The sequence below is a fragment of the Dendropsophus ebraccatus genome, chromosome 1, assembly GCF_027789765.1.
Source record: "Dendropsophus ebraccatus isolate aDenEbr1 chromosome 1, aDenEbr1.pat, whole genome shotgun sequence".
Classification (NCBI taxonomy): domain Eukaryota; kingdom Metazoa; phylum Chordata; class Amphibia; order Anura; family Hylidae; genus Dendropsophus; species Dendropsophus ebraccatus.
In genome coordinates this window covers 57,049,357-57,076,668 of record NC_091454.1, presented here as the reverse complement: position 1 = coordinate 57,076,668, position 27,312 = coordinate 57,049,357, and the positions used below count along the sequence as shown (strand labels likewise).

The following is a 27,312-nucleotide window of genomic DNA, read 5'->3' as shown; positions in this document are numbered from 1 at the left end:
AGGCATAGGGGGAGTGCTTTGTAACATTTTGGCTATGTTCACACATAGTATAGTATCCATCAGTGTTTTGGCCAGTCTTTTTTCAACCAAAACTAGGAGTGGGTTGAGAACAAATCTTTCCATTATAATTTTGCCCTGTCAGTTCTACTCCTACTAAAGACTGACAGAAATATACTATGTGTGAACACAGCCTAAGGCTATTTATGTTACAAAGAGAGGGCTAATTGGTTGGGGTTACGGTGACAGGTGTTAGATTTTAGGCAGATACTAACAGCAATGAAGCTGGCAGATGCTACTTTCATTGTACTTTAGAATGAGTCCATAAGGAAACTATATATCGGTAAACAGATAATAAAAGTGATATTATTTAATACAGTGTAACATTTTATTTTAAAATAGATAATAAGTTATCATGGAGAATCTCCTAATACTGTTTTTGATACTAGCTTTCTAAAACAGGAAACTTCTGTTGCTATGTATATGCAAATGCCCAATATCTTAGATGTGTCCTGTATGGTGTCTAGCATTTTCTCCATTGCACTGGCTTCTGCACAGATGAACAGGAGTCAGGGACAGATAGTTAATTAGAGGTAAGCTGTCTAATGTTTAATGAATAGAGAGTCCAAGTGACAGATCATTATTCTTTACAAACATTAATAAGCCAATTGACACCATGGTTCTTGTAGAGAGCTGAGCATATGTGTGACAAAAGAGATCCAGAGCTGATAAACCTGATGTTTCATATACTTGTAGAGAGACAGCCACTGTAAACTGTTTTTGAGTCTTTATTAAGACTATATTATTGTTGCTCCTAGTTATGCTGATTCACAGTATTTGTAATAGCTTATATTGTGGTTGTAACATTTATACTACTATACTTGACAATATGTGGTAGAGACCAGGCACCTAACTTATATGTATAGTGGAGCTCCTGACTCCTCTGCCATGTAATGTCCAGGGGAATTAACATTGTCCATTGCTGAATTTAGTCCCAATCTATTTTGTTCTTCCAAGAGATTAGCTGATACCAGAGGGGTCTGGCAAATGGTTACTCTCTTCTTAACACTGAAAACATACAGTATATACATTGGCCAAGCTTAGCATGCATGCATATGGGACAGTCAGGAGGAATTACTGTCAGTCTATCAGGCAGCTATCTCTCCCTATCTCCCCATACACATGAATGTTCAGCACAGCCAAAAATTATTGTAGTAAAAGCAAAGCATGTACATTGCTGGAAAATGTCATTCTAAACACTGACAACAAAGTAATAAGTTCATTACTTGTGAGATGGATAGATAGATAGATAGATAGATAGATAGATAGATAGATAGATAGATGCCATAAAACATCTCCTTTTTCAATGATAAAGTATCAGGTGTGCTCTGGCATCATTTATTTAGCACAATACACAGGGTACATATTCAGCTACAAGGGCCTATACATTATTCTTTGGTTGCTGACTTGACAGTTTCTGATGATTGGATCTGTTTGTGTCTCACATCTTTCTGAGCTTTGTGTTATATTAGAAACTCAACCAGAAAACATTTGAAGTGTTCTCACAAATGATACAAATGAGTCCACTGTCATTGAACATACTGAAACACAAATGTTGACATAGTTTGTAAAGACAATATGTGTTATACTTGTCATGTGTTGTTGTAGGATGGAAGATGGTGGTGGTGATTATTATAGAAGAACAGTCTTAGTTGTCTTGGCAAGTCACTAAAATCTGTCAGCTCACAGACCCACACATGTGCTGTAATGTTTGGAAAACCCTTGGCATAGAGTTTAGGTTTCTGATGGGATCTTACTCTAAAAGACATATGTGACATTTACGAAGACATCCTTATTAATGCAAAAATATATTGTTTACATCTGTGTCCAGAAAATCAGAAAAAAGGTTTTATTTTCCTCACTCCCTCTCCCATCCCTGACCCTGTGTGGGGCTCAGCTTCCAGCTATGTGTCATTCAAGCAGAGATAGTAATGGGGGGGGGGGGGGGAGTAGGGATTGCAGCTTTAAGCAGTTTAGGAGCTTAGGAAAGCCTCTTTGATAGTGGAGTTGCTTGCATGTAGCACTAGTGGTACCTTCCCTAGTCTTTTCTCTGGTTGCTTTTGACTTCCTGAAACTAGTGCAGTGATCACCACATTCAATTGAATCTAAATTCTACAGAAGAGTAGATAAAGATAGGTGTGTGTTTTCAAAGAAATTTATAGCCAAAGAACCCAAATTAATAAATTAATAATTCTCCTTCTCTTAGCATGGGGTAAAATACGAGCAGATACAAATTTTTTCAATCTTTTTTTACATTTTCATCTTTTTTTTTCATTTATTAACTGGCTCCGTGTAAAGAAAGTACAAGGGCTTGTTGATGCACATATTAAATCAGTTTGTTAAAGACTATGGGGAAAATTTATTAAGTCCAGCATTTTTTGTGCCATGCTTAACCCCTCCCCTCCGCGGGTGGGGAGGTTCAGAGAGGGGCCGTGCTGTGGCCCCGCTCTGAACCGTCGCAATCCTGGCTGCTTACTGCAGCACGGGACCGCAGCTATTAGCGGGTGCCGCCGATCGGCCCCGCCCGCTAATTAGGACAGTTAGATGCAGCTGTCAAACATGACAGCTGCCTCTAACTGTCTTGTGTCCCCCTGTCCCTGGTGTCTAGTGGCCGGATCTCTTCCCCGTGATGAGATCGCGGGGGGGCAGATCCGTGTACCGAGCCGGCCGGGGCTCAGCGTCGGGAATCCCGGATGATCCCGGCTCGGCAATCCATTTAGAGGGTTTGCTGCAAAACATTATAATAGAGCACCGATCTGAGTCTGCCATTGCAAAGTACAATTAGTTGTACCAAAAATAAGGGCACATGTGGGTCCGTAGGTGAAAAAATGCAAGTGCTATGGCCTTTTAAACCCGAAGAGAAAAAAAACAAAAACACAAAAACGAAAATTTGCCCAGGAGGGAAGGGGTTAATGTCCCCGCAGTGGTGAGGCTATGAGGATTTATGTAGAGGCATAAATCCCTCCATGCGTACAAAGTGAAACCTATGCCAGCTCAGAGCTGGCATCAGTTTCACTGATATTTTTCCAGCAGTAAAATGTTAAATATCCTGCAGGCAGAGGCCGCGCCCCCTCTGCATGCAGCCACACACCCCAACCTGCCCCCTCCCCGTTCCTCTGGTGCAAGCAATGCAGATGGACCTGATGCAAATGAAATAGCTGCAAAAATACGGTGTGTGAATATTTTAAAGCGCCACCCTATGTTTCCCAGAGCAGGAAATGAATGACTGAGGATTTCATTTATACTAAAATGTAACAGACTTGCTTATCAATAAAAGGCACTCAAGAATACAATAAACTTGCTTCTACATAAACAATATGGTTTGGTAAGTGGACAGTTTATAGGAAAATATATTTATTTAATAGTTATTATATCATATTCTGGATTTACCATATTCTGCAGGTTGTTATTCACCTTCTCAAACACTTATACAGGTTTGGTGGCATAACCTACATGTTAACATTTTAGGGGGTTCACTCCTCTATTTAAAGGTGTTGTCCCAAAAAATTGTTCCATAGCTGGAGTGGTGGAAGAATAATTGCTTTGCTATGATTACCCTTTCTGCCCACAGCCCCGCAGCCACCATGCTGACACTCCCAGTCCTCCACTGGTCTCTGCTGCTTCTGGGATTCTGCAGCATCCCAACCCAACAGGAACTGTTCTTCCCAGCCAGTCAGTGACTGCAGCAGTGTCCTTACTCAGTGACTGGGAGAGCAGGACAATTCCTATGGTGTCAGAACATCACAGGAATTCAAAAAAGCAGAAACCAGCTTGGAACTGGGAACATCAGTGTAGCAGCTTCAGAGGGTGGAATGAATGTAGCATGTTTATTACTTTTATACCACCCAAGCCATGAAGAAATTTTGTTTCCTCTAGACAATCTCTTTAAATATATATTTGGTAGAATGGAAAGCTAAAAACATTTTGAACAACTACCATCTCAAATTACAGAAACAAATAAGTAGCAGTAAGCTATTCGTCAAATTCTTGTTTGACTGTAACCTATATCTCCTGACCCCCTTCCCCCATTCCCATACACATGCATGCTCGGCTTGACCAATGTTCCTCATTCATTCTGTATGGGAATTGCAGGAGTTTCTCCTTCAGAGAGTGAATGAGCAGCAATACACATACTTGTTCTGCCCCTTCACTCTTTCTAGGAGACTTGGGGCCCCATTCTAGCAATCACAGGGAATCCAGCAGTTGAAGCCTCTGCAATCCCATGGATACCTTGCAATCATCCCCTTTAATAGCATTGTTTATAGAATAATACCACAAAAAGGTTTTCTTCATTGCTGTAATGTGAAGTTTTAAATATTCACATTACAGTTGTTTCCATATCTAGTACTTGTCACATCATTTTTTGTTCAGGCTCCTGACAATACAGTCTCTGTAATGTTGAGCACATTGTTTCTTTTTACTGGAAACAAACATGCCCCATACCTCCTCTAGGTATACCTTAAAGCTTAGGTCAGCGGCAAACAATGCATTTGTGGTCTATATTTTCCATCAGTAGTAAGAACAGCAGTTTTCAACACTCTGTATACAAAAGCATTATCTTAAAATACCCGCACATTAGTGTTGAACATTACATTCCATTTTATAATGTCTTCCCTAGAAAATATTGCTTTTGAGAGTGCCCAGTTCTTGACAGTGTATGATAGATTAATAAGGAATTGTAGCCAGAATAGAACATGCCTACTAACACTTCTACTACTGGAGCTTTAGGGTCTGAAATTTTCCTTTCATCAGTGTGGAAATTGGAGGAAGTTAAAGTGTCACTGTCATTATAACTTTCAAAATCTAAATCAACAGTAGATGTGATATAAAGCAAGTTTGCCTTATACATTCATTATTTATTTTTATTTTTTTTAGCATGCTGTAACACAAAGCTGAACTTACCAGAAATCCAGGTCCAGTCTCCTGAAGGCAGACTTGATTTAGATTTTGAAAGTTATAACGACAGTGACACTTTAAGAAGACTAGATTAAGTGTGTGAGAATTGGCAAAGAATATAACTTGAATGTACTTGTACTTCATAATTGAAAATTGTGTATGTTCATAATCTACATTTATTCTTTAGTGGCTTAACTTCAAGTTCATGTTAAAGGCCTTCTTCCCCATTTACCATGTAATATATAATAATGATTTTTTTTATTCTAATATTGCAGAGCAGATTTTAGCCCAGTTGCTACTATTATATCTATACTGTTTGTAGCCAACACCCCCCACACTCCTAGAAGAAGACTCTTGTAGTGAACCTATGTATTGTTTGGTGACTTGCTATGCTACCAAACTTGTTTTACTTTGGGTCAAATCTGGGAGCAGAGTCAAAAGGCCTTCTTACATGGGCTGATTATTGCATGAATAAGTGTTTAATATTTTCTCCTGATAATTGACCCATGTTATATAGATCTATAGAGATCTATAGTGATCGCAGCGTTTAAGGTACTCAGTGACAGGACAAGATCCTGTTACTAAGTGATCGGGACTGCGGGGGTCCCAATCGCTTGTACCGACGAGCCGGGGTAAGTCAGTTACCTCAGTCCTGTTGGATCAATGTTCCATGTATAGAGTCTGCTCTATGGCAGGCTCTATGCATAGCTCACAATGGCGTAGCAAAGATCAGTATATGCAATCTATTAATTGCATGTTTTAGACTATGTTCACAAAACATTTTTTTTGTATTTCTATGGCCGTTGTTGCTAATTGCAACAATGGCCATAGTTAATATGAGAAAATACATTGGCCGGGTGTCTATGGGATCCCGGCCGGAGTGTATACACATAGTATACGCTCCGGCCGGGACCCCTAGCGGCGCCGCAAACAACTGACATGTCAGTGAATAGCAGCCGTAGAAAACCATGTCAGTGCACACTATAAGGTGAGCGACTGTGGCCGTAAGCTTCATAGTGTGCATTGTGGAGTTTTGATGCGGGCGCGCCCAGATGCGCCCGCATGAGAACTCTGCGGGCCAAAAGCTCATCTGGCCGGAACTGCAGTACCAGCCGGGATGATCTTTCCAAAAACCGGCCGCTCCGTGACCCGGCCGGGTCACGGAACGGCCGGGCTCTTACGCCATGTGAACATGTCCTTAAAGTAAAAACAATTGTTAAAAAATGTGTTATAAAAAGTTTTAAAAAGTATTAAAAATCCCTTACAAACCCCCCTCCAAATAAAAGTTTAATATACCTCCTTGCCCATGATAAAAATATTAAAAAAAAATAATTAAACATATATATCATAGCTTGTGGAATTGTCCAATCTATTAAACATAACATTATTGTTCCCGCATTGTGAACAGTGTAAACAGAAAAAGAAAAAACACCAGGATTGCTGATTTTTCACATTTTAAATTATATATTAGAAAAGAATTATTAAAAAGCGATCAAAATTTTTCTGTTACACCAATATGATATTAATAAAAACTAGAGATCATGGTGCAAAAAATGACACCCCAACCAGCCTGCCCTGTTGATGGAAAAATAAAAGCGCTATGGCTCTTAGAAGGTGGAAAGGAACATTGCATTAATTTGACCCGGAGCCTTGGCCTGCAATTGATTGAGCTGTGTAAAGGCTCATCAACGAGTACCAATCATCAAGGTTGGTGTTCATTTCTATGTGGACCCTTACTTTTAAATAGCTATTGTTGAGCATGACTAGGTGAGGGAACAATTAAAGATATGCGTATTGACCCTTTAACTAGGTTAAGGAGTCTGCATGCAATTTTTATAGGTCAGGAGTAATGGTAATAAGAGAGGAAGCAAGAGAGTGAGTAGGACGTAGGGCAGTAAGTGGGAGAAAGGGCAGCACACTGGAAAAAAAACCTGTCAGAAGCAGGCAGCAACAGGCAGGGAGTGAAGCAAGGGACTGATGCTGCCAGCAGTGCCAGGGTCAGAACTACCTGTTTGCAATAAATGATCAATCTTGGGTGTAAACAAAACTTCTTTATTGCACATAGTAGGCCTGAAGCATTTAAGACTCTGCCCAAAATCATAAAACAGTTTATGATTAAGGAGAGGGGGGAATCCCATAACATATCAGGCCTAGATTGTCCTGTACTTGCTATGTGATGTACAATTTTATACAGATGTTTTGTATCAGGTACCATAAGCGCCAAAGTGTCATTCTTTTCATGCTATAGTAATCTAACATAGTTTACAAAGAGACAATTAAATATTAAATTCAGAGTGCTTGTCTTATTAGGATTATAAGCTAACAGACTTTAAAGCGACTTTGTACCCACAATCTGCCCCCTCCTGACCACGTGTACCTTCAGATAGCTGCTTTTAATCCAAGATCTGTCCTGAGGTCCGTTCGGCAGTTGATGAGTTATTGTCCTAAAAAACTTGTACTTTTAAACTTAGCCCTGTGTCATATTGGCGTGGCCTAAAGTGTCTGTGCCCAGGCTTGCATTAGACTAGCACCACCTCTCCATCCCTCCTCCCTGTCCTCCTCATCATTAGGAATGCCCCCTGGGCAGGTTTTTTTTTTATATTCGTCACTTTTCTGAAAACTGCACAGGTGCCCTAATGATCCAGCACACATGCAGTGTTCTTACAGATTATGAAGAGGAGAATACCTGCCTGGGGCATTCCTAATGATGAAGAGGGTGAAGAGGAGGGACGGAGGGCTGGTGCAAGTCTAATGCACAGACACTCTAGGCCACGCCAATTTGACACAGGGCTGCAAGTTTAAAAGTTGTTTTTAGGACAATAACTGCATCACCTGCCGAACGGACCTCAGGACAGATCTTAGATGAAAAGCAGCTATAAGAAGGTACAAGCGGTTTGTGAGGAGCAGATTATGGGTACAGAGTTGCTTTAAGCTTTTACCACATTGCTTTTGTATTTCCATGGTCAGCTGCAAGTATTAGAAATGTAAATGTCAAGTAAGGATGTTCTAGGTGTAATGTATCCATTCAGGGTCTGCCATATAAATCATTTCCACATGCAGTGATGTAGAATGCTTTGGTCTAATGTCTGTGGTAACCTTTAAAAGCCAAATGTGAACTGGAATGCCTCTGAAGCGCAATACATCTGGTACCTGGGGGAGTGACACAGTTTGTGGAAAGTGCTTATCTAGCACAACTTTTATAGGTATTCACTTATCCAGTCTCCTAAGGGAGTCCTCCCAGAATCACATAATCCAGCACTGGCAGTTAACCTCTCCTCATCCTCACTTCCTCCATTTGGTTAACAAAATCAATAAACTCGAATCAGTTGCTAAAATTCCATAAATGAAACCTAGGATTTCTGACATAAATGTCATTCAATGATGTCATCAGGCCCTACAATATTTACTTTTCATTCCTTCTAGTAATGATTTTGAACATTTCTTTCAAACTTTTAACCTTAGTCTTAAACTTAAAGGAAATCTGTCAGCTGCAATTCACATTCCACACTTCTGACACTGTTAGCTGCTAGGTCAAGCGACACATGGTACTTTATCGTATATCTATCTGTGCTTCCATTATGTAGAAAAATGCTTTTATTCTCCTGTGCAAAGTGGCAAAAAGGGGAAGGGAAGATTGATATATAGTTTTGTGGTAAAAAGTATAATCTTATTATATTCAATTCAATTCCTGCACAATCTGGGTTAAGGAGTCCAGGAGCTGGCCTTACTCATACAGAAATGACTGTCAGTCTTTAAGTAAGACCACCCACTGGAATCCTAAGCCTAAAGAAGTTCCTGTTGTGTCATCTGTTTCACTTTAGCTCTACTACATCCATTTCATCCCAGCTCTGCTAAACCCATTCATTTCACTGTATCTGGATCATGTAACTTCTAATCAGACTTCTTGATTTTCAAATTTCAAACTACATCCTCTCCCTTTCAAATCTGCCATCAATCCCATGATTAAGTAGCTAGAGCCAGTACCATTTTTGCCTGCTGTAGGGGGCAGCATAATCCTCATCTTATCTTTATAAACTGAATAGAGGAAAGCATATAGTTAGGGAAGCAGAGGGAATTTAATACATTAAGGCTATGTTCACACTGCGTATGAGTCCGGCCGTAGTGCGAACCGCGAATATACGGACGTAGTTTTGAGGTTGATGCGTTCGCTTGAAAGTATACAATATACGCCCACACAATGCACAGTACGTATGAGCTTACGGCCGTAAGACCATTGTTTGAGGACAGAAATGTTCCAACTCACGGCCGTGGATTTCCATGCGGTCCCGTACGAAGTCCTTATTTCAGCCAAATTTAACTTGATTTTTTGATCCAAAAGGTTCTGTGAGTTTTATTGGGTTGGGCGAAGATTTCCAAGTAAATGACCTGTTTCAGATCACTGCGAAACAAGCTAGGGAAGCATAACTGTACTACGGGCGTATGTTCGCGGTTCGTACGCATCCGGCCGCATGTCGATTTTTCCCACGCCCGTAGTTTCAGCCCCACATGTACGACGGCGTACGAAATGCGGCCGGACTCATACGCAGTGTGAACATAGCCTAAAAGAGTATTCCGACCTTTGTAATCCGCTTCAGTCAGTAATTGGCTAAGAGGGCTGTTACTGCAGAAATGAGTCTCGGAGGTAGCGGCCAACAGGGGACCTGCAGATGCAACAGGAGGACCCTGGGAGAGTGTGGTGAGGTAAAAATAGGATGTTTGTTATTTTCTATGCAACCCCAGCAATATAGCTTAATTTTTAAATGATCAGTGTACCCATTTAGGTCAAAACTGCCAAGCATTCAAATGTATTTATATTTTTGGTTCCTGATCTTAGCAACCTAAAATGTTCACATATGTGGCCATATGGACAAAATGTACATAAACTAAAATGAAAGCCTCAATATCAAAAAGTACTACAAATAAATAAAATATTTTATCCCCATTGTCCCACTTCTAGTTTGCTAGTACCCTGCTGTATTACCTACTAGCATCTACTAAAGTTCTGTTCCTAAAACCTTATGCATTGAGTCAAGAGCTATTCTTTACTCCCTGTGTACATTTCTTAAGTTACAATATATATGCAGGACTTAGTCTCAAATATATGGTCTTTTGATGTTATCCATGAGTTGTAAAACACTGTTTTACTATGTCCAACTAAAGATGCATTTAAAAGATACATCAAGTGAAGATTTTACTCCCCCACAAGCTGGAAGGCACCAGCGAGCTCCGATTAGGGGTGAGCAATATTGTCACATAGCATTGTATCTTAATTATCTGGACACAGCTTGAGTTCAGCTCATTGATTATTGGGTTAAGGGCTTTTCATTGTCCAGAGAGCTGAGAAGACTCTGCCGTTTGTGTTGTAATAGATAGAGCCACTGAAGAGGAATTTCAAACAATGAATTACTTGCTACATTGCAGAAAAACTTGTAAAGGCTTAAAGCATACCTTGTTTTTTAAAAAACCTTCATGATTTTGTTGGATTAACCCTTCAGCAGGGTGACAAGGTGATTTTTAATGCAAACCATTACACAGTCATCTACACCCAAGGATAAATACACACAGACATATCACAAAAAAAATCACAAGGCCTTAAAACACAGAACCAACTTCACTCTGCCCCACTCTTGGGCCCACACTGTTGCTATCAGATGAGCAAAGTTGTGTGAAAAGTTGACGTCTATGAAAGTCCATGTATGTTATAAACAGCAGGAGAAGAGGCGGCACTCACCAATGACCAGTGAGTGCCATGCACGGATCAAAACATGCAAGGGATACACAGTACTGTAGATGCGCGGGAGTTCCACAGCCATTTCACACTCTACAGCGCTTCCTCTAGCCCATCTCCTGCTGTTTATTATGCTACTGTCAGGACAGGGAGGTACAGACAGGACAAGACAGTGGGCCCTAGGTCTGAACCCAACCACTGTCCCTACCTACTAGCCTCAACCAGCCCTAGGCGGCCGCGGACAACCACAAAGACATTCCCTATGCTGAATATGTGGAACACAAAACAAGACAGACAGACAAACACAATATGGGATAGTAAACAAGCCAAGTAAGGACCAAACAGGCAACGCAGTACAAAATCAGTAGGCAATCGGATAGTCAAAGGTCAGGCGGGAGGTTGGATAAGCAAAGCAAAGGGAGTTAGGAAGGGGATGGCAGGAATAGACATAGGGGAGCTGGGACCAGGGTATTAACCTAATAGCCAGCAATCAGTGAATGACTGCTGGCTCTTTAAATGCAGGACCAGGAGCCTGGACCAGAATGTAATTGGTCCGTACTCCTGAGTCCTGACCACAGTCAGCTACAGTGCTACAGAGCGAGTGGCAGAGACGCCTGTCACTCACCCTGAGCACTGATGCCATCCAGCTGAGCACTATACCGCTCAGCTGGGAGGCCGTACATCACTGAAGCCGCGGCACCCTCAGTAACGTCACGCGGCTGCTCAATATAGTAGTATACCATAAGTAGCCTGTGATCAGTCCTGGTCTCCTGAGGAATCATGCAAGTCTGAACTCTGGCAGCAGCCAGCACATACACAATGAGCACAATGAAACATACACTATGAAACAAGGTGTGCTAGTCTTTGCTTCATTTGCATGAGCCAAATGTCACCAGAACCGGCCTGTAAAGGTATGTTCACATGATTTTTTTTTGTCTGAAATATCCATAACCAAATCCCCAGCAGAGATCTGAGGTGTACCTCGGATTTCCACCACAGATTGGCAGGTGACTTAGCTTTTTTTCAAGACATGGATATTCCATTTACATCAAAAAGAAAGGTCTCCAACTGACCTATTATTATTATAACATCGGTGGTTAATAATTTATAATGGGGTAGAATCTTTTATGTTTTTTAAGGCGTGACTCATGAAATTTTTTATTTACATTTGTTCATCTTGTAAGTGTGATATTTTACTAAACAGAGCTGGGAAATTGTTTATTCAAATGTTGGAGTAAAAATAATGTTAGTCTTAGCATAACATATGGTTTCTTACTAGTTATCAAAGGCAGATGGTTTATAAACTTCAAAGCAAAATTCCACCCTGAGTTAGAATGCGCTGAAATACTGTAAAATACTTGCAACATGGTCCATGAAGGTCAGTCAGATGGCATTGAGCAATATGTTAGAAGACAGGCCCATAATCAAAACATTGTGGGGGAGATTTATGAATGGTGTGCTCCGAAACAGGCCTGGAAACAGGTATAAACTAGGCAAAAATCTACACCTGCTCTAGAGCCAGTGTAGATTTTTGTGCAATGCCTGCAACGGGCGCAGGGCTTGCCGACTTTACTTACAGGCATCTTAGTACATCTGGCCGTGAAAAGACTGGTACAATTGCGCCAATCTTTATAAATGTCAAAGGTTTAGCGCCCTATTACACAGAGCAATAATCTGTCAAATTAGGCCGATTCGGCGGATCATCACTGTAATAAATACAAAATTTAGCCGATAACAGCGATCACCAGCTTATCATGTCTTTAAGTCCGGACCTAAAAATTATTGGCTGCTGACTGCACATCGCTATGTGCAATAGTCACGCGTGGCCGACGGCCGATGACAGTGTAAAGAATACAATAAAGTATATACATACCTCCCCACGCTCCCCGGTGTTTCTGCCAGCTCCCCGGTGTCTTCCTGGCTTTTGCCAGCTGTCCGCACCTGCAGATGCAACTTCAGAGCTGTCTCTGAAGTGCCAAGCTGCTCAGCCACTCACTAGGTGGGACGGTACTGCCACGGCCATTAATTGGCTGAGCAGCCTGTCACTTTAGAGACCAGCTCTGAAGTTCCAACTGAGGCTGTAGGGAGCAGACAGGAAGATACCAGGGAGCAGATCTAGCTGGTCTAGACAATCCATAATGAAACACTACCTTTGAAGAGAATGTACCTATAGACGGTTTTATGATGCCCCAGGGACCTCATCAAATCTAATCTCTCTGCATAAGAAATTTTATTGATAAGGATGTGTGCGTATATATTTTTTGATGTGTTCACTGACTATTGCAGCTACAGTAAATCCAGAAGGGTTGTACATATTATTACATGTTTAGTCCTGATCTTGAGGACTAATGTAACACTAAAGACAGGCATCTCCCTGTGTAAACAGGGTTTATGTTGGGGCAATAACCATAAAAAGTATAAGTATATTCATATCTGTGCTGTCAGTTTCCAGGGCTGCACAAACAATACAAGGATCGTTTGTGCAGCTCATCTACTCGCTTCCTCATGCCATATAAAGGCACTGCAAACGAGCACCAATATTGCTGATCGGCGCTCAGTTCTGGCCACCCACAGGCAACAAATTGTTAGATGTAAAAAGACCCTAAGACTACTGCCACTACATTGGCTACCATAAGTGTATGAATAGCAGAGATAATGACAAGATACTGATAAAATGATAATAATAAAAGAAAAAATCTATTATAATAAAAAATACATACAGGTACCTGGTAAATAACTAAAAAAGGAACCTTTCCATTTTCCAGTCTTCTTTAGATTTGCATGTTAAAACGCACACAGAAAAATTCCTTTGAAGTATTCAATTTTTTCATTAGCATTCCTAAAAAAAACTCTGTGCAACCGTAATGATGAACTGGACATAAGGGATTTTGTGATGTGATGAAAGAGCCTGGAATCCCTCTGACAAGAGGATGCCTTACACATGTAAAGCCGGTGTGTGCTAGACATCACAAGTGAGTAAGTGGCTGATACCTTCTATATCTGCTGCCAGTCTGCTATCTGTGGCAGAACTGTCCACATGCTACTGAGTAATCCATGCAGCAAATGATGGGAAATAATCTCTTTTGCCTGGATTTAGCTGTGTTGCCTTCTATCAGTTGCTGAAAGCTATTTTCTACTAGCATAAAGCAGCAACAAGATCCAGATCATTCTCATCACGTTTAATAATTATTATGCCGACTGGGATTGATTTGAAGGCTGAGAGCTGTTAGATGGTGCTCCCAGAGCAGTGCAAACCGCAACAGTTATTTCTGCTATACAACTACTTATCACATGATTTACAAGGATCCCCAAAGTTATTTACATCACACACACAGGCCTGTATTTAGAGTTCATGCTGCCCTAGGCACTTTGCATGCTGAGACCACCCCCCCCCCCCCCCGGGCACTGGCTGGTTACATGCATGGTATATATACCCTGGCACTTGGGTGCCGCTCTGTTTGATGCCCGCTCTTTTCATCAAACAGACGTGATGGAGTAAGGAAGGAGGCCGGGGACGTATTAGTTTGGGGATCGCTTCTGTCCAGTGTCGGACTGGGGTACCTTGGGCCCACCAGAGGAAATGATCCTTGGAGCCCCCCAAATATAGAACCAGTGAGACACGACATGCTGACTTGGTCCTTTCCTAGATTCAACAGCATCTGTGACAAATCCCTACATTTTTACAGCTCTCAGGGTATGCTGGGAGTTGTAGTTTCTGAGAGGGCAACCCTTTAATAAATCACTGTGTGCAGAGGCTCCTGTGGCTGCAATCTGTGGGTCACATCCATCAGCCCTGAAGGTTCAGCAATACATCTGTCTACATCTTATCTTATGTCTTATCAGAGGATTGTACTAATGTACTACAACTCCCAGCATATCCTGAGGCTGAAGACTGTCAGTACATGCTGGGAGTTGTAGTGCCTGCAGCTGTTGTAGTTGGGTCCTAGGTGCATCATACACTGGATGCTTTGTGGCATTTAAGAATACAGAGATCTGTGGGGGCTCAGAGCAGCTGGGGGGGCAGGGGAGAAGCTGGGGGGCAGGGGAAGCAGATGGGGGGTGCAGAGGGAGAGGCTGGGGGGGAAGAGGGAGCAGCTGGGAAGCATACGGGAGGCAGAGGCAGGCTGGGCAGGTCCCCCCCATGCAGCTTCAGGGCTCACATCTGCAGCCCCGCGGTCTTAAACTCCTCTCCTGCTTCTCGGCGCATGCACGTGTGACATCATCACGCCGAGCAGGAGAGAAGTTCGGGCACCGCAGGGCTGCAGCTGTGAGCTTCCGGCCTGTGATAGAGGCTGTCTGTGCCAGAAGCTGCACTGACACTGAAATGACAGATTGAGATAAGAGTGTATGCCTCCTGATTTAGGTTAAAGCGAGATGAACACTGGGGATCGTGGAAAGGTATGTATAAACTTTATTTTTTTACACTTTTAAAGGAAGTGATCGGGCCATCTAATATGGCCCTAAGAGATCTCTCAATCAATGCTGGCCCAATGACTTATGGTTCAGGCAGCATGAAAATGATGGCACAGTGTACTGGATGCACCTTGCTGTGCACCAGAAGGGGGGTTCCCTCTCTAACCCCACATTGCATTGTAGGGATCTCACTGTGTTTTTATAGACCACTCAATTCATGGGACTTGCTTGCAGGGCTCATGGTTTGTTCTGATCCACTGGTCTCTCTCTCACTGCACAATCTAACTCACTTTCTTCTAGGAGCCCCTTGGACCACCAATTACCCAATTTAATCCATTAGTCCACTTTCCAACAGGACTGGAAAAAACAGGCCACTTTCCCGGCCATAGTACAACTAGTCTTCAATTATCTACCCGTGACTCATTTGTTTTTAGGGCTGAAGTTCTCACCCAGTCTGTGTGACATCTCTATGGCCTGCCTCAAGTCACTCTCTATGGGACTTCTGAACACAGCCAAGCATTGTACTAAGTAATGTTTTGGCAGTCCCATAAAAAGTAAATCAAGTGAAGGCCAAGCATTTCGGCTGCCACTCTATTATTTGTCTAATTTTAATGACTTTTGACCTTTGTATCTTTGTATAAACATTGGAACACATGTAGTGCGACAAGCATGCAAGAAGGAAAATATGAATGGAGACAAATCCTTTTTTTAATTTCTAGACCTCTTCCTATATACGGTATAAGCTTTTAATCTTTATACTCCTGGTGCTCTGTAACTGCTTCTCTGAGTCTATAATAACTGGTGGCAAAAATAATCCAAGATTCTATTTTTGTCAGAAAAAGTGTCAAGTTCTTCTTTGCTCAATTGCATGTAATTATTGAGTGTCTGCTGCAGTGTGATACAAACATGGAATACTAATCTAAAAATACAGAAAGCCCCAATGGAAACTGCCAGCAAAAGTGTAAGCAAAGTCTCTTGTGCCTCCGATATCACACATGCATTGCAATGAGGCTTTTTATGTTTTATAGACACATAATGAGAAGTTCATAAGTCACATGTAGCGGTTTAATTTTTTAGATAACTGCTAAACCTATGTAACATTTTGTTTGTTTGTTTGATTGTTTGAACTTTGCTTTTGTGACAATGACCTACACTAGTTTTGTATTTATTTAGATGTAATATGAAATTTTTCCTTGTGTCTGTGTTCATAGAAACGACCAACATTTCACAACAAACATGCAACTGGAATGAAATTCAATAAATGTTGCGTATAACAGCTCAAAATGAGTATAATTCCTGGATTTATGACTATACTGCAAATCACTGTCATGAATCAGCCCCCAAATAGTCTCCCATCATGTTCTCATTATACTGTCTTTGATAACAGCGTTCATTATGTTCATTGTGTCCTGGTGAAAGCGCTCGCCTTGCTTCTCTGAATAAGCTCCCATGTTCTCTTTAAATTCATCAAGATGGGCATCAAGGATATGGACTTTGAGTGACATCCTGCAGCCCATTGCAGCATAGGTCTTTTTTAGAGTCTGAACCAGGTGTGCACACTTTATAACCTTGTGGCTGCCTGGGAAGGTGTGAACCACTGCAACAAAACTGTTCCAAGCTGCCTACTGGTTCCTGCAGTGTTTTTTCTCTTTCTTGCAGAGATCACATATGATATCAGGTGTCCATGATTTGTCTTGATCCCAAATAGGCACGCCAAAGTATGCTTTGTAGGCCTCACACATTTTAGTAGATGCTTTTATGCTGCGTTTACATGGAACGATTATCGTTGGAATTTTCACAATAACGATCGCATTTGAGCGATAATCATTCCGTGTAAACACAGCAAGCGATCAAGCTACAAGCGAGAAATCGTTCATTTTGATCTTATAACATGTTCTCAAATCGTTGTTCGTCGTTCGCTGAAAATTCTTTCAAAGATTCACCCTATGTGAAAGATGGGCTCAAGCGATCTTAAAAACGATCGCAATAACGATTTTTCTTACAAATTTTCTAACGATTTTTGTAACGATTTTTTCGCCTAAACCCTGATTGTTATTAAAATCAAATTGTAGCTTCAAAATCGTTAAACGATTGGGCGAATTATCAATCCGTGTAAACGCAGCATTACAAAGTGCTTTTATCAATCTCGTCTATAAATTGGCCACAGACATAGCAAAACATGTCTGCTGGATGTGTGCCACCTCTGGATACCATGTAAATTAACTTTAGCTGTGTACACTAACTCATTTATACTCTACAAAACATCAAATGAATTGGTTAGCTCAAGGGAAGTTTATATATACTTCTATGAACACTTGTGGGGCAGTTCCAGGGAGTTCTAGACACTGCTCGATAGTCCCAGAAAATTCTAGAAGGTTCTAGAAAATTCTGGACAGTTAAGAAATGCTTCTTGATAGGTCTCACAATTCCAGAAGCTTCTAGAAATCTATACTCTGCACTGAATATTTTGTAATTATTCATAAGAATACATAGTACATAAATTTCAAAACATCACTGTGCTGACCACAAAAGCAAAGTTTAAGGGGAATAATAACCTTTTTTTATTCATTTTACGCACAAACAATTAGGAAAAACCACTTTACACCAGAAAACAAAAAAATGTTTGTAAAATTATTACATAGTGTAATCATTGGTGGTAATGAACATATAGAATATGTATGTTATAGTAATAAATAATGATCCTTTGTATTTTCTTGAAATGTTATGCATTTCTTAGTATTCCTTATCTCTTTCTTATAGTGTCTCCTTACAACTGTACTGGATGAGAATTCATCTTTGACCGGCTTGGCAGAACTCATCAGAGGACCATGGATTTTGTTATGAAACAAGCTTTAGGGGGTAAGATTCCATTTTTGTACCTTTTTATCCACACACTTTTGTCTCCTAGAGACATAGCAAACATTTTGATCTGTCTGGATCTGGGTGTTTAACTGCTCTATCTAGCTGCAGGAGATGTTTACCCTAGACACACAATGCAGACTACTGTATGTGCTACAGTGAGATGAAAAGTCAGCGAGCTAGGAAGTTAAGCCCATAGCCAATTGTTAGCATCTAATGATTGGTAGGGCTCTGGGCACCCAGACCTCCACTGATGAAACACTTTGACATGTCTCTAGGACAGAGACAGTGCCCGTTTAAGGCATATTGTTACAATAAGGGAAACTAAAGTGTCTACGGGTGAATTAAAAACCATGTGTCTCAATAAGACACTCCTTTCCATATGCTCAATAAGCCCCATAGGCATCATGGAGGGCAGATGCACTCTTTGGCATCCTCTCTATTACCTAGAGGGTATTAGGGAAGATGTTAACAAAGAGTGACCCTGAAGGGATCCTCATAGACTGTAGAGTAAATATATAGTAATAATATCAGCTGTTTACCTTGGGGGTTTGGAAGTCAGACATACAGCATATCCAAAACCAGCTTCTTTGTAAAAATTCAAATTTTAAACCCACATGCACTCTTTGATTTATTTTTAGGTCAAGTAATGAATTTCTTTTTAGATTTAAACTAACTGTACATAAACATACAAGACTGGTCTAATACTGTTGAATCATACATCAGCCATATAGAAGTTATTGTTTTAGTTGGCACCTAGAGAAAGGGAATTTATTAAGTTCTGCACAGTTCAGCCATATGTCACAGAAATTAGAGCAACCCCTAATTTTGTGACAATTTGATAATCTGTGCAATGTTTGTCAACTGGGTAGGGTTTGCCGCAAACAGGTTTGACACGGCACCCCTGCACAGCAAATTGACTACTATTTATGTTTGCAAGCTGCTGTAAATTGTAGATGAAATCTATTTAATATCTAGTAGATTTTTGGGGCATGCAGCACAGGCAGACTTAGAAGAGTCTGAATTTATAAAGAGGTGTGCATCTCTTGATAAATCTCATGGAATCTTATACTGGTTGGGGTCTCAAATGCTGGTCTTAATAAATACACCACAATCTTAATGACATGGTCCCATTTTGAACAATGCTGCTTTTAGTCCTCTTTATAGGAGGCCTGGAAAACATGGATATATCCACAGGCTACATTCACACTGAGTTAAAAAAAAAAAAAAAGAAAGAAAAGGTGTTCACTTTTTTTTTATTTAAAATGCATTAAAGTCAATGGAATGACGGCTGCCCAATACACATAGTGTACTTCATAACAGACATTGTTTGCACGCACGTTAAATTAATATTCTTGACAAATATTTGCAGACAAATGTTATTTATAGGTGTTCACATTTTTTTTTCACCGTCATTACTACTAATTTTAATGAACCTTCAAAAAAGAATGAAACCCAAGGGCCTGAACTAATATAATGTACCAATAGCCCTCATTGTAATCATGAAGGCCTAAAAAGACAAAATGACTGACATCGTTTTGGTACTCAAAATGACTGATGTAATTGTGAGAACAAAAATAGGACAGAAAAAACGTCATGTGAACATAGCCATGGGCTGCATCCATGTTTCCAGGACTGCCTAGGGCTTCATCCAAGTTCTGCACCGCTTATCAAATGCTGCACGTTGAAACTCGGACAGACCCAAGCATGGTAGACTTGTGCTCATATCTCCTTTTTTGTGTTGCTGTGTACTAAATTTCTATGAAGAGCCCATGTTGAAGTCAGGATCTTCCTCCTCACTAGATGCCAAAAAACTTTCACATTCAGCAGGGCTAGCAATGGCTCACCAAACAATATATAACACCTTGCACAGTGAAAAAAATGTAGAGACTACTGATGAAAAAGCAACTTACCATGATTATTTTCATGCTCTCATTATGTACCACAAAATTACCCCCATGAAACTATTCGATTGTTGCACATGTGTATATTGCCCAGCTTTCCTGCTGTTACTAGAAAGACAGCAGGGTATATTTTTAATAGCTTAGAAGCTTCACATGAATATTCAATACCCCCACCTACTGTGCCTAATCCTCACAAGAGCCTTATTTCCCGACCATATCAGAAAATGTCTATTAATTTAACTCTCAATGGCTTTGTTTGATCATTATAGTAAAGATGGTTTCTGGGTAAAGGCTCATTTTACTCATTACTTCTTTATTATTGATTGAGATTCCCATGCTGTTACTAGAGAGAGATTTTCCCTGACAAGAGATATCGGTCAGCAGGTTGCAGAGACGTAAGACATCTAATGGACACGACTTTAGGGGTTTTTTTATGGGGTAATAAGTCATTTTTGGTAAATGAAATGAATAACAAATATGTATCGCTGGTGTTCCCCCTACCATTGTACACAGGGGCAACAAAGGATATGGGGAAAATGCTCGGAGGTGAAGAGGAGAAAGATCCAGATGCTGCGAAGAAAGAAGAAGAAAGACAAGAAGCTTTGCGTCAACAGGAGGAGGAAAGGAAAGCCAAACATGCTAGGATGGAAGCAGAAAGGGAGAAAGTCCGGCAACAAATAAGAGATAAGGTGCTGCCTTTATTTCAATTGTGACTGTAGAATTTAACATTTTATTCCATAAGGCTGGGTTCACACTACGTATATTTCAGTCAGTATTGTGGTCCTCATATTGCAACCAAAACCAGGAGTGGATTAAAAACACAGAAAGGATCTGTTCACACAATGGTGAAATTGAGTGGATGGCCGCCATTTAATGGCAAATATTTGCTGTTATTTTAAAACAACGGCTGTTGTATTGAAATAATGGCCGTTATTTACTGTTATATGGCAGCCATCCACTCAATTTCACCATTGTGTGAACAGATCCTTTCTGTGTTTTTAATCCACTCCTGGTTTTGGTTGCAATATGAGGACCACAATACTGACTAAAATATACGTAGTGTGAACACAGCCTAAATATATATTTTTTGCAGCTTATAATGCTAATCTTAATCTATAGCATTGTTCACATGGCCATATAAAATATGTGCGTAAAGTATTTTCAAATGCAAATTGTGCAATTTTGTAGATGAAAAACGCCCATTGAAGTCTATAAAGAGAGCATAACATATGCATACCGTATTTCATTAGTGTTTTTATTCTTTTATTAATTCATTTTTTTAAAGTGAGCTCAATTTTCTCTCTTGAAGACAGCCCATCAGTATTTACTGTACATAATATGTGTGGAATACTGAGGACATACTCATGGGTCATATTTTTGACATATTCCCATAGTGGCCATAGGGCAGGTTAACACAGGCCTACTGGTCCACAAACAAAACAGTGTTGGTCAGTAAAACGCTGGGGAAGCTAGTCTAGTCTTTTGTGGTTACAGACAATAATTCACATAGGGAGATTGGAAAAAACAATGTGGGAAGGCTCCATTCATGAAGCCAGTAGCAATTTTGGGACATGCCTTCCGATCCTGGCAAATGAAAATAAATACCGCTTTTCTATCATTTATATTCATACTGGTACACAAGCAAATTAAACATTCTCTATATCAGTTTTCTTTATTCATAAATATAATAAACAGAAGAAATTAATATTTATATTTATATTTTTAGCAGAGTATATATGAAAACATGCAATAAATGAAATCATTGGGTTTACATGAAATGATAAAGCATTAATATATATAAATATATATGTTCGAAAGTAACAGTATCCAAGTAACTTTTATTTTCATTAATTGTTAACTCTTGCAGTTTTCTTAGCTGTGACCTTGTCTGATGTGAGTGATAGTATAAAAACAGAACAAAAACTTAGTATAGTCCTATTCTATTGGGCTCACGCATTCCATACAATGGAACAGTGAAACATTCAGTTACTATGGTAACCAGGTTTTTAAATATTTTACATTTGTAGAAGCTAGAATAATGAGAAATACTGTATATTGCTTATGCATTTCCACAAAGGCCAACTTTACTTATCTGGAATGACATATGATATTGTGTATTAAAATAGGCCATATATGAAGAGATAGGTTCTAGGTAGAGATGAGCAAACCTCGGGCATGCTCGAGTCCATCCGAACCCGAACTTTCAGCATTTGATAGCGGTGGCTGCTGAAGTTGGATAAAGCCCTAAGGCTATGTGGAAAACATGGATATAGTCATTGGCTGTATCCATGTTTTCCAGACAACCTTAGAGCTTTATCCAAGTTCAGCAGCCCCCGCTAACCAAATACCGAACGTTCGGGTTCGGATCGACTCGAACCCGAACCCAGTTCGCTCATCTAGTTCTAGGTGTAGTAGGGCACCGACATGGAGTAAGGATATTAGAAGATATGGTACAAAGTTCTTATACCAAACCTAGGAGGACATTTAATATGTGAAGCAGTGGACATTTTCTGGGAAGGGCCCACTTACGGCCCACTTACACATAAATCAGTGCACCTCTACATAAATCTGGCAAACCATTTTCAAGCCTGGCGCCAGACTTAATAAATATCCCCTCTTGTGTTTTATTGTTTGCTCCACAAACCAACAAGCTCAACAAAGGCGACCATGACTTAATCATGTGATATACTGCTATATAAATGGACATTTATTTACGGTAGCTTTTACCAGCAAAACAAAGGTGGACATGTAAAACAACATAAAGCTAATTCCAGTTTAGAACACAACCAACTTACACAACTGTTCATTCACAACTGTTCATTCATAACTTCAGCATTAGGGGTTTTGATATTAAAACATAAGTGACATATAAGTTACACTGTTAATTCATATGACTCCCATTGTGTTCATCAAAAAGCAATATTCACCTACCTCTATCCCCAGTGACTGCTGTTCTGACAGGGTCTGCCTAGAAAATGAAAGGTCATCTAGTCATGGCCACAGATATCATTAGTACACGTCATGGCCACAGATATCATTAGTACACGTCATGGCCACAGATATCATTAGTACACGTCATGTCCACAGATATCATTAGTACACGTCATGGCCACAGATATCATTAGTACACGTCATGGCCACAGATATCATTAGTACACGTCATGGCCACAGATATCATTAGTACATGTCATGTTAGTACATGTCCAAACTTACCAAACATACTGTAGCAATCCAACAAAGGCTGCAGTTAGACTATAAAAACCTTCAATATGTAGTTCTGTAGGGCTGCTATGACCAACAGCATCTACTTAGGATAAAGGCCATTGTTATTAGATTGCCCATGGTTATTATAACAGCTGATTCCAGACAAGTAATTTCTTATTAGGGCCAGTTCACACTGAGTAAACACAGCGTAATTGTGGCGGCAGCGGACAAGCGCGCGCCTTCTCATTCACTCAAAGCAGCACACTTAGCGTGGTGGGATTCAGCGGCGGAGAGCTCTGCCACGGAATTACGCCGTGTTTTCTCAGTGTGAACTGGCCCTTAGAGTTCAAGACTAACTTGTAGGGAAAAACGACTTCCAAAGGTGGTATCAGAGAGCAGCTTTGCACATCCTTCCCAGAGTTCCCAGAGCAATGTCGAATCATGCTTCTCTGTCTGGCAGTTGGCCTATGCTTGTGTGATAACCTGTTGCCCTTGGTTAAGGATCACCAGACATCTACTTGGATTACTCATGTTCATTTCAATCACATGATTTGTCCATTAGTACTGGCAGTTGGTTTTCACTTCATATTCAAGCAAGGGGGATTGTGGGAAAGTGTCTGCACTGTTGTATTGCAGTTTAGATAGGAAACCAGGAAGTAATCAGATCATAGAGAAGAATTATGGTACAGTGATAAAAGTTTCTTTACTAAACAACGCACATTTGTACTATGTTACATACATGTATGTGGTACACACCTAATTTCACACCTTCTTTGCTTCAGGACACCACCCCTTTAAGCATAGTAATAAATTATGGACAATTCTTTTGTTCAACTTTGCTAGAAGGGAAAGGTTATGTTTTGTTCCAGAATGATTTGTCCATATAGCGCAGTTACATATTTCTCCAGAAGTAAACTGTGGGGACATACCTTCCCATAGTCTGCCTTTTACCCTGATTGCGCTCATATCTGACTATGACAGTGGTTCACTTTGTTGTTCTCCATCTATCCCTCATATTATTAAATATTTAAATATGAGAGAATTATTACACATGACTGGAGACTCTGCACTCTTGTAAGTGGGGGAGGTGCCAACTTATTGCATTAATAATTCAGGCATATAAATTATACATAGCGTTTCTGGTCGGGCTTTGTGTCATACCTTGTTTTAATTAGTAACAGGACTTGTGTAACTGTTGTGTGTTACTTGTTTTAGTTATGAGTTGGCAACCCTGGATAAAGGCAATGAAAAAAGTTTTCTGACAGCCAAAAAGAAGTCTGAGAGGTGGTCGTAAAGAGGGATACACAGGCATAGCACATTCTATAGAAATATATAAGATAAGTAGCAAATTGCGGCACTCACCACTGTAGTATGAAAAATTGGTGCTTTTATTCACAAGTATCCATTGTTGATACCGCAGTAGAGCTACCGATTAGATGCCAGGATAACAGCGTCTAGCCCAGAGCTCTACTGTGGTATCCACATTGATAAAGGCACCTATTCATACTACAGTGGTGAGTGCCGCAATTTGCTACTTATGTTATACAGATTTATGGACTCTTGAAAACTTTTAAAGCTTAGCGCACCGCTATAATTGAAAAGCTCTCAACAACTTGCACAAGTGGCTTCCTCACATACAAGTGAGGGACAGTCTCCGGGGTAAAAGTGGTGGAATGCTGTGCCGGTTATTGTTTCTTACTTGATATTCTATAGAAATTTAGGTATTTTTTTCCAGGTACAAATAAATTTGTTAGAACCAGAATTGCCCCAACCAAACAATATATATTCCACTAGCAATAACTAAAACCACCCAGGCAGTGGCCACTTAAATGTAGCCAGTGTTTTCTCTACAATGTTCACAAACGGAAAACTGTTGTACTAGATCCTGGATACTGGTTGAGTATGTAGATATTTCACCTTAGACAGCTACATTATCTACCAAAGCCTGAGGAAGGGAAATAGGCCCGAAAGGTTGGCCAAAAATACAGGTAATAAACAGTAAGATATTATGCAAAGTTTATACATTGTAAGTGTAACAGACGAGAGAGATGATAGCTAATAACTTAGTAAATAAATTAGTATATAAATAGTATATAAATTACTTCTATTTCAAAATCTCAACTCTTTAAGTACTTATCTGCTACTGTATGTCTTGCAGGAATTGATGTATTCTTTCCAGCCTGACACGGTGCTCTCTGCTGCCACCTCTGTCTGTGCCAGGAACTGTCTAGAGCAGTAGCAAATCTCCACAGAGACTTTCTCCTGCTCTGGACAGTCCCCTACATGGACAGAGGTGGCAGCAGAGAGCACTGTGTCAGACTGGAAAGAATACACCACTTTCTGCCGGTCATACAGTAGTTGATAAGTACTGGAAGACTTGAGATTTTTAAATAGAAGTAAATTATTAATCTATATAACTTTATGACACCAGTTGATAGGAAAGGAAAGGAAAGAAAATGTGACATAGTTCACTTTTAATGTTTTCCTGTCCCTAGACATTTGTGCTGTTATTTTTCCAAATGTTGCCTCAGTTCAGTGCAACCTCTCTTTAGCATGCCTCTGTTTTCCAATGGGTGTGACCCTCTCTTCCAGCATTGCTTTACGTTGTGCCCCCTGTCCTCACTTCCCATACTGCTCATGACTGTAAGCCACACAAATGTATGGGATAGACTTGCTTTTCACTTACTATAACTCATCCTGCAGGTTTCATTGTATGCAGTCTACCATTTAGACTCCATATTTCATCAGATTGATGCTACAAGATGGAAATACCAACTGTAAATTAAATGTAGAAATTAGAAAAGCAATGCACATACTGCCGGCATGATGTAACCTTCACAATCGGGTCCACACATTCATAATGCAACAAGTCATTAGTTTAGCAGCAGCTGATAGATGGAGCTGGCTCATGCTGGGTATAGTTTCTCCTGCTGCTTTGTGTGTGCTTAGGGTGAAAGCTAGAATGAAAAGTGAGTTTAAAGAGAACAGCAATGGAACAAATATCGTTGTAGGATTTATGAGGCATTGATCGCATACAATGCATGCTGAATGCAGCAGCTGTTGTGCAAAGCCTGGACAATGACAAGATTTATGTTCCAGATGAATGAATGAAAGATGAATACATATCATTGTTTGATTAACTAGTGCCTCTGGGTGGGAGTTGTAAAGACTTACCTGCGGCTAGCTTGTCATTGCATCTCATGTATTATATCTACATAGGGGAAAGACCTTACTGTTTCCATTTATTACAGTGCAAGAAAGTGGAGTGAAATTACTTACCCTTTTTTCTTGAATTCTTTTATGCATGATTTATTTCATGTTTAGGAAAGAGACCAGCTTCTTCCTCTCATATATTGTGCTCTCAGATAGTAGAAAGAAGAAACGTACAGCTCACAATAGGGTAGAACCTGACAGATACTGAGAGTGAATGCATGGGGTGAGGTGAGTTTACTTACCTATCACAGTTGTACTGCATTCAGACGGTTTACTGTTTATTAGATCACAGAGACAAATATTCAGTTTCCTGCTGAAATCGTTCAGCGGGAATGGACACCTGAAAATTCTGATAAATGGATTAAGCAGGTCTGGAGATTAGTGTACAGGTTAGGGTACACAAATATATCATAAAATCTTCATAAAATTATATACTGTATATAGACAATGTGTAACGACTGGAGTCGTGTTTAAGGGGACACTGGTCTTTAACAGTGCTCGCCACAAGGCGAGATGGGCTTGCTGCGGCAGGTGACCCCCAGGTCGCTACCCCTGGCTGGGCTTGCTAACGGCAGCGGGTGAGGTGCAGCTGGAGACACGTGGGCAGAAAGGAACACAGCAGGACTCGCAACTGGAATTGTAGGAAGCAGAAACACAGCGGGCTGGTAGCACTGACTGGAGGGAACCATGGGCAGGAATCACTGGCAGGAATCATGGAGAGCTGGGATTACACACTTTTGGAAGCATGCAGAGGCTTCAACACTAGGGTTAGGGAAGAGCAGGAATTTATAGGGGAAGTGCTTAGGTGCATAACCAATTAGGGACGCATTGTCCCTTTAAATTTCACTGAGCCAGCGCGCACGTCCCCACCTTCTAGGGCACGCATGCACTGGCTTAGTGGGATTTAAAGGGACAGTACGTCCCTAATTGGTTATGCACCTAAGCACCTTCCCTATAAATTCCTGCCGTGCCGGCAGCAAGAAGGGAGCGAGAGCACGAGCCTGGCCAGATGAGTTAGACTGCAGGGGAGCAAGCGTG

The 27,312-nt window shown here is 40.5% G+C and overlaps 1 protein-coding gene across 2 annotated transcripts in view; it reads left to right on the top strand.

Moving 5' to 3' along the window:
* CPLX2 (complexin 2) overlaps window positions 1-27,312 on the top strand; it is a 126,840-nt gene that overhangs the window by 83,700 nt on the left and 15,828 nt on the right. For both annotated transcript variants that reach the window (XM_069954581.1, XM_069954575.1), the window contains 2 exons: window positions 17,855-17,953; window positions 20,371-20,546. In XM_069954581.1, the coding sequence (XP_069810682.1) occupies window positions 17,923-17,953; window positions 20,371-20,546 (207 nt within the window). In that variant the 5' untranslated portion in view covers window positions 17,855-17,922. The remainder of the gene's footprint in view (window positions 1-17,854; window positions 17,954-20,370; window positions 20,547-27,312) is intronic.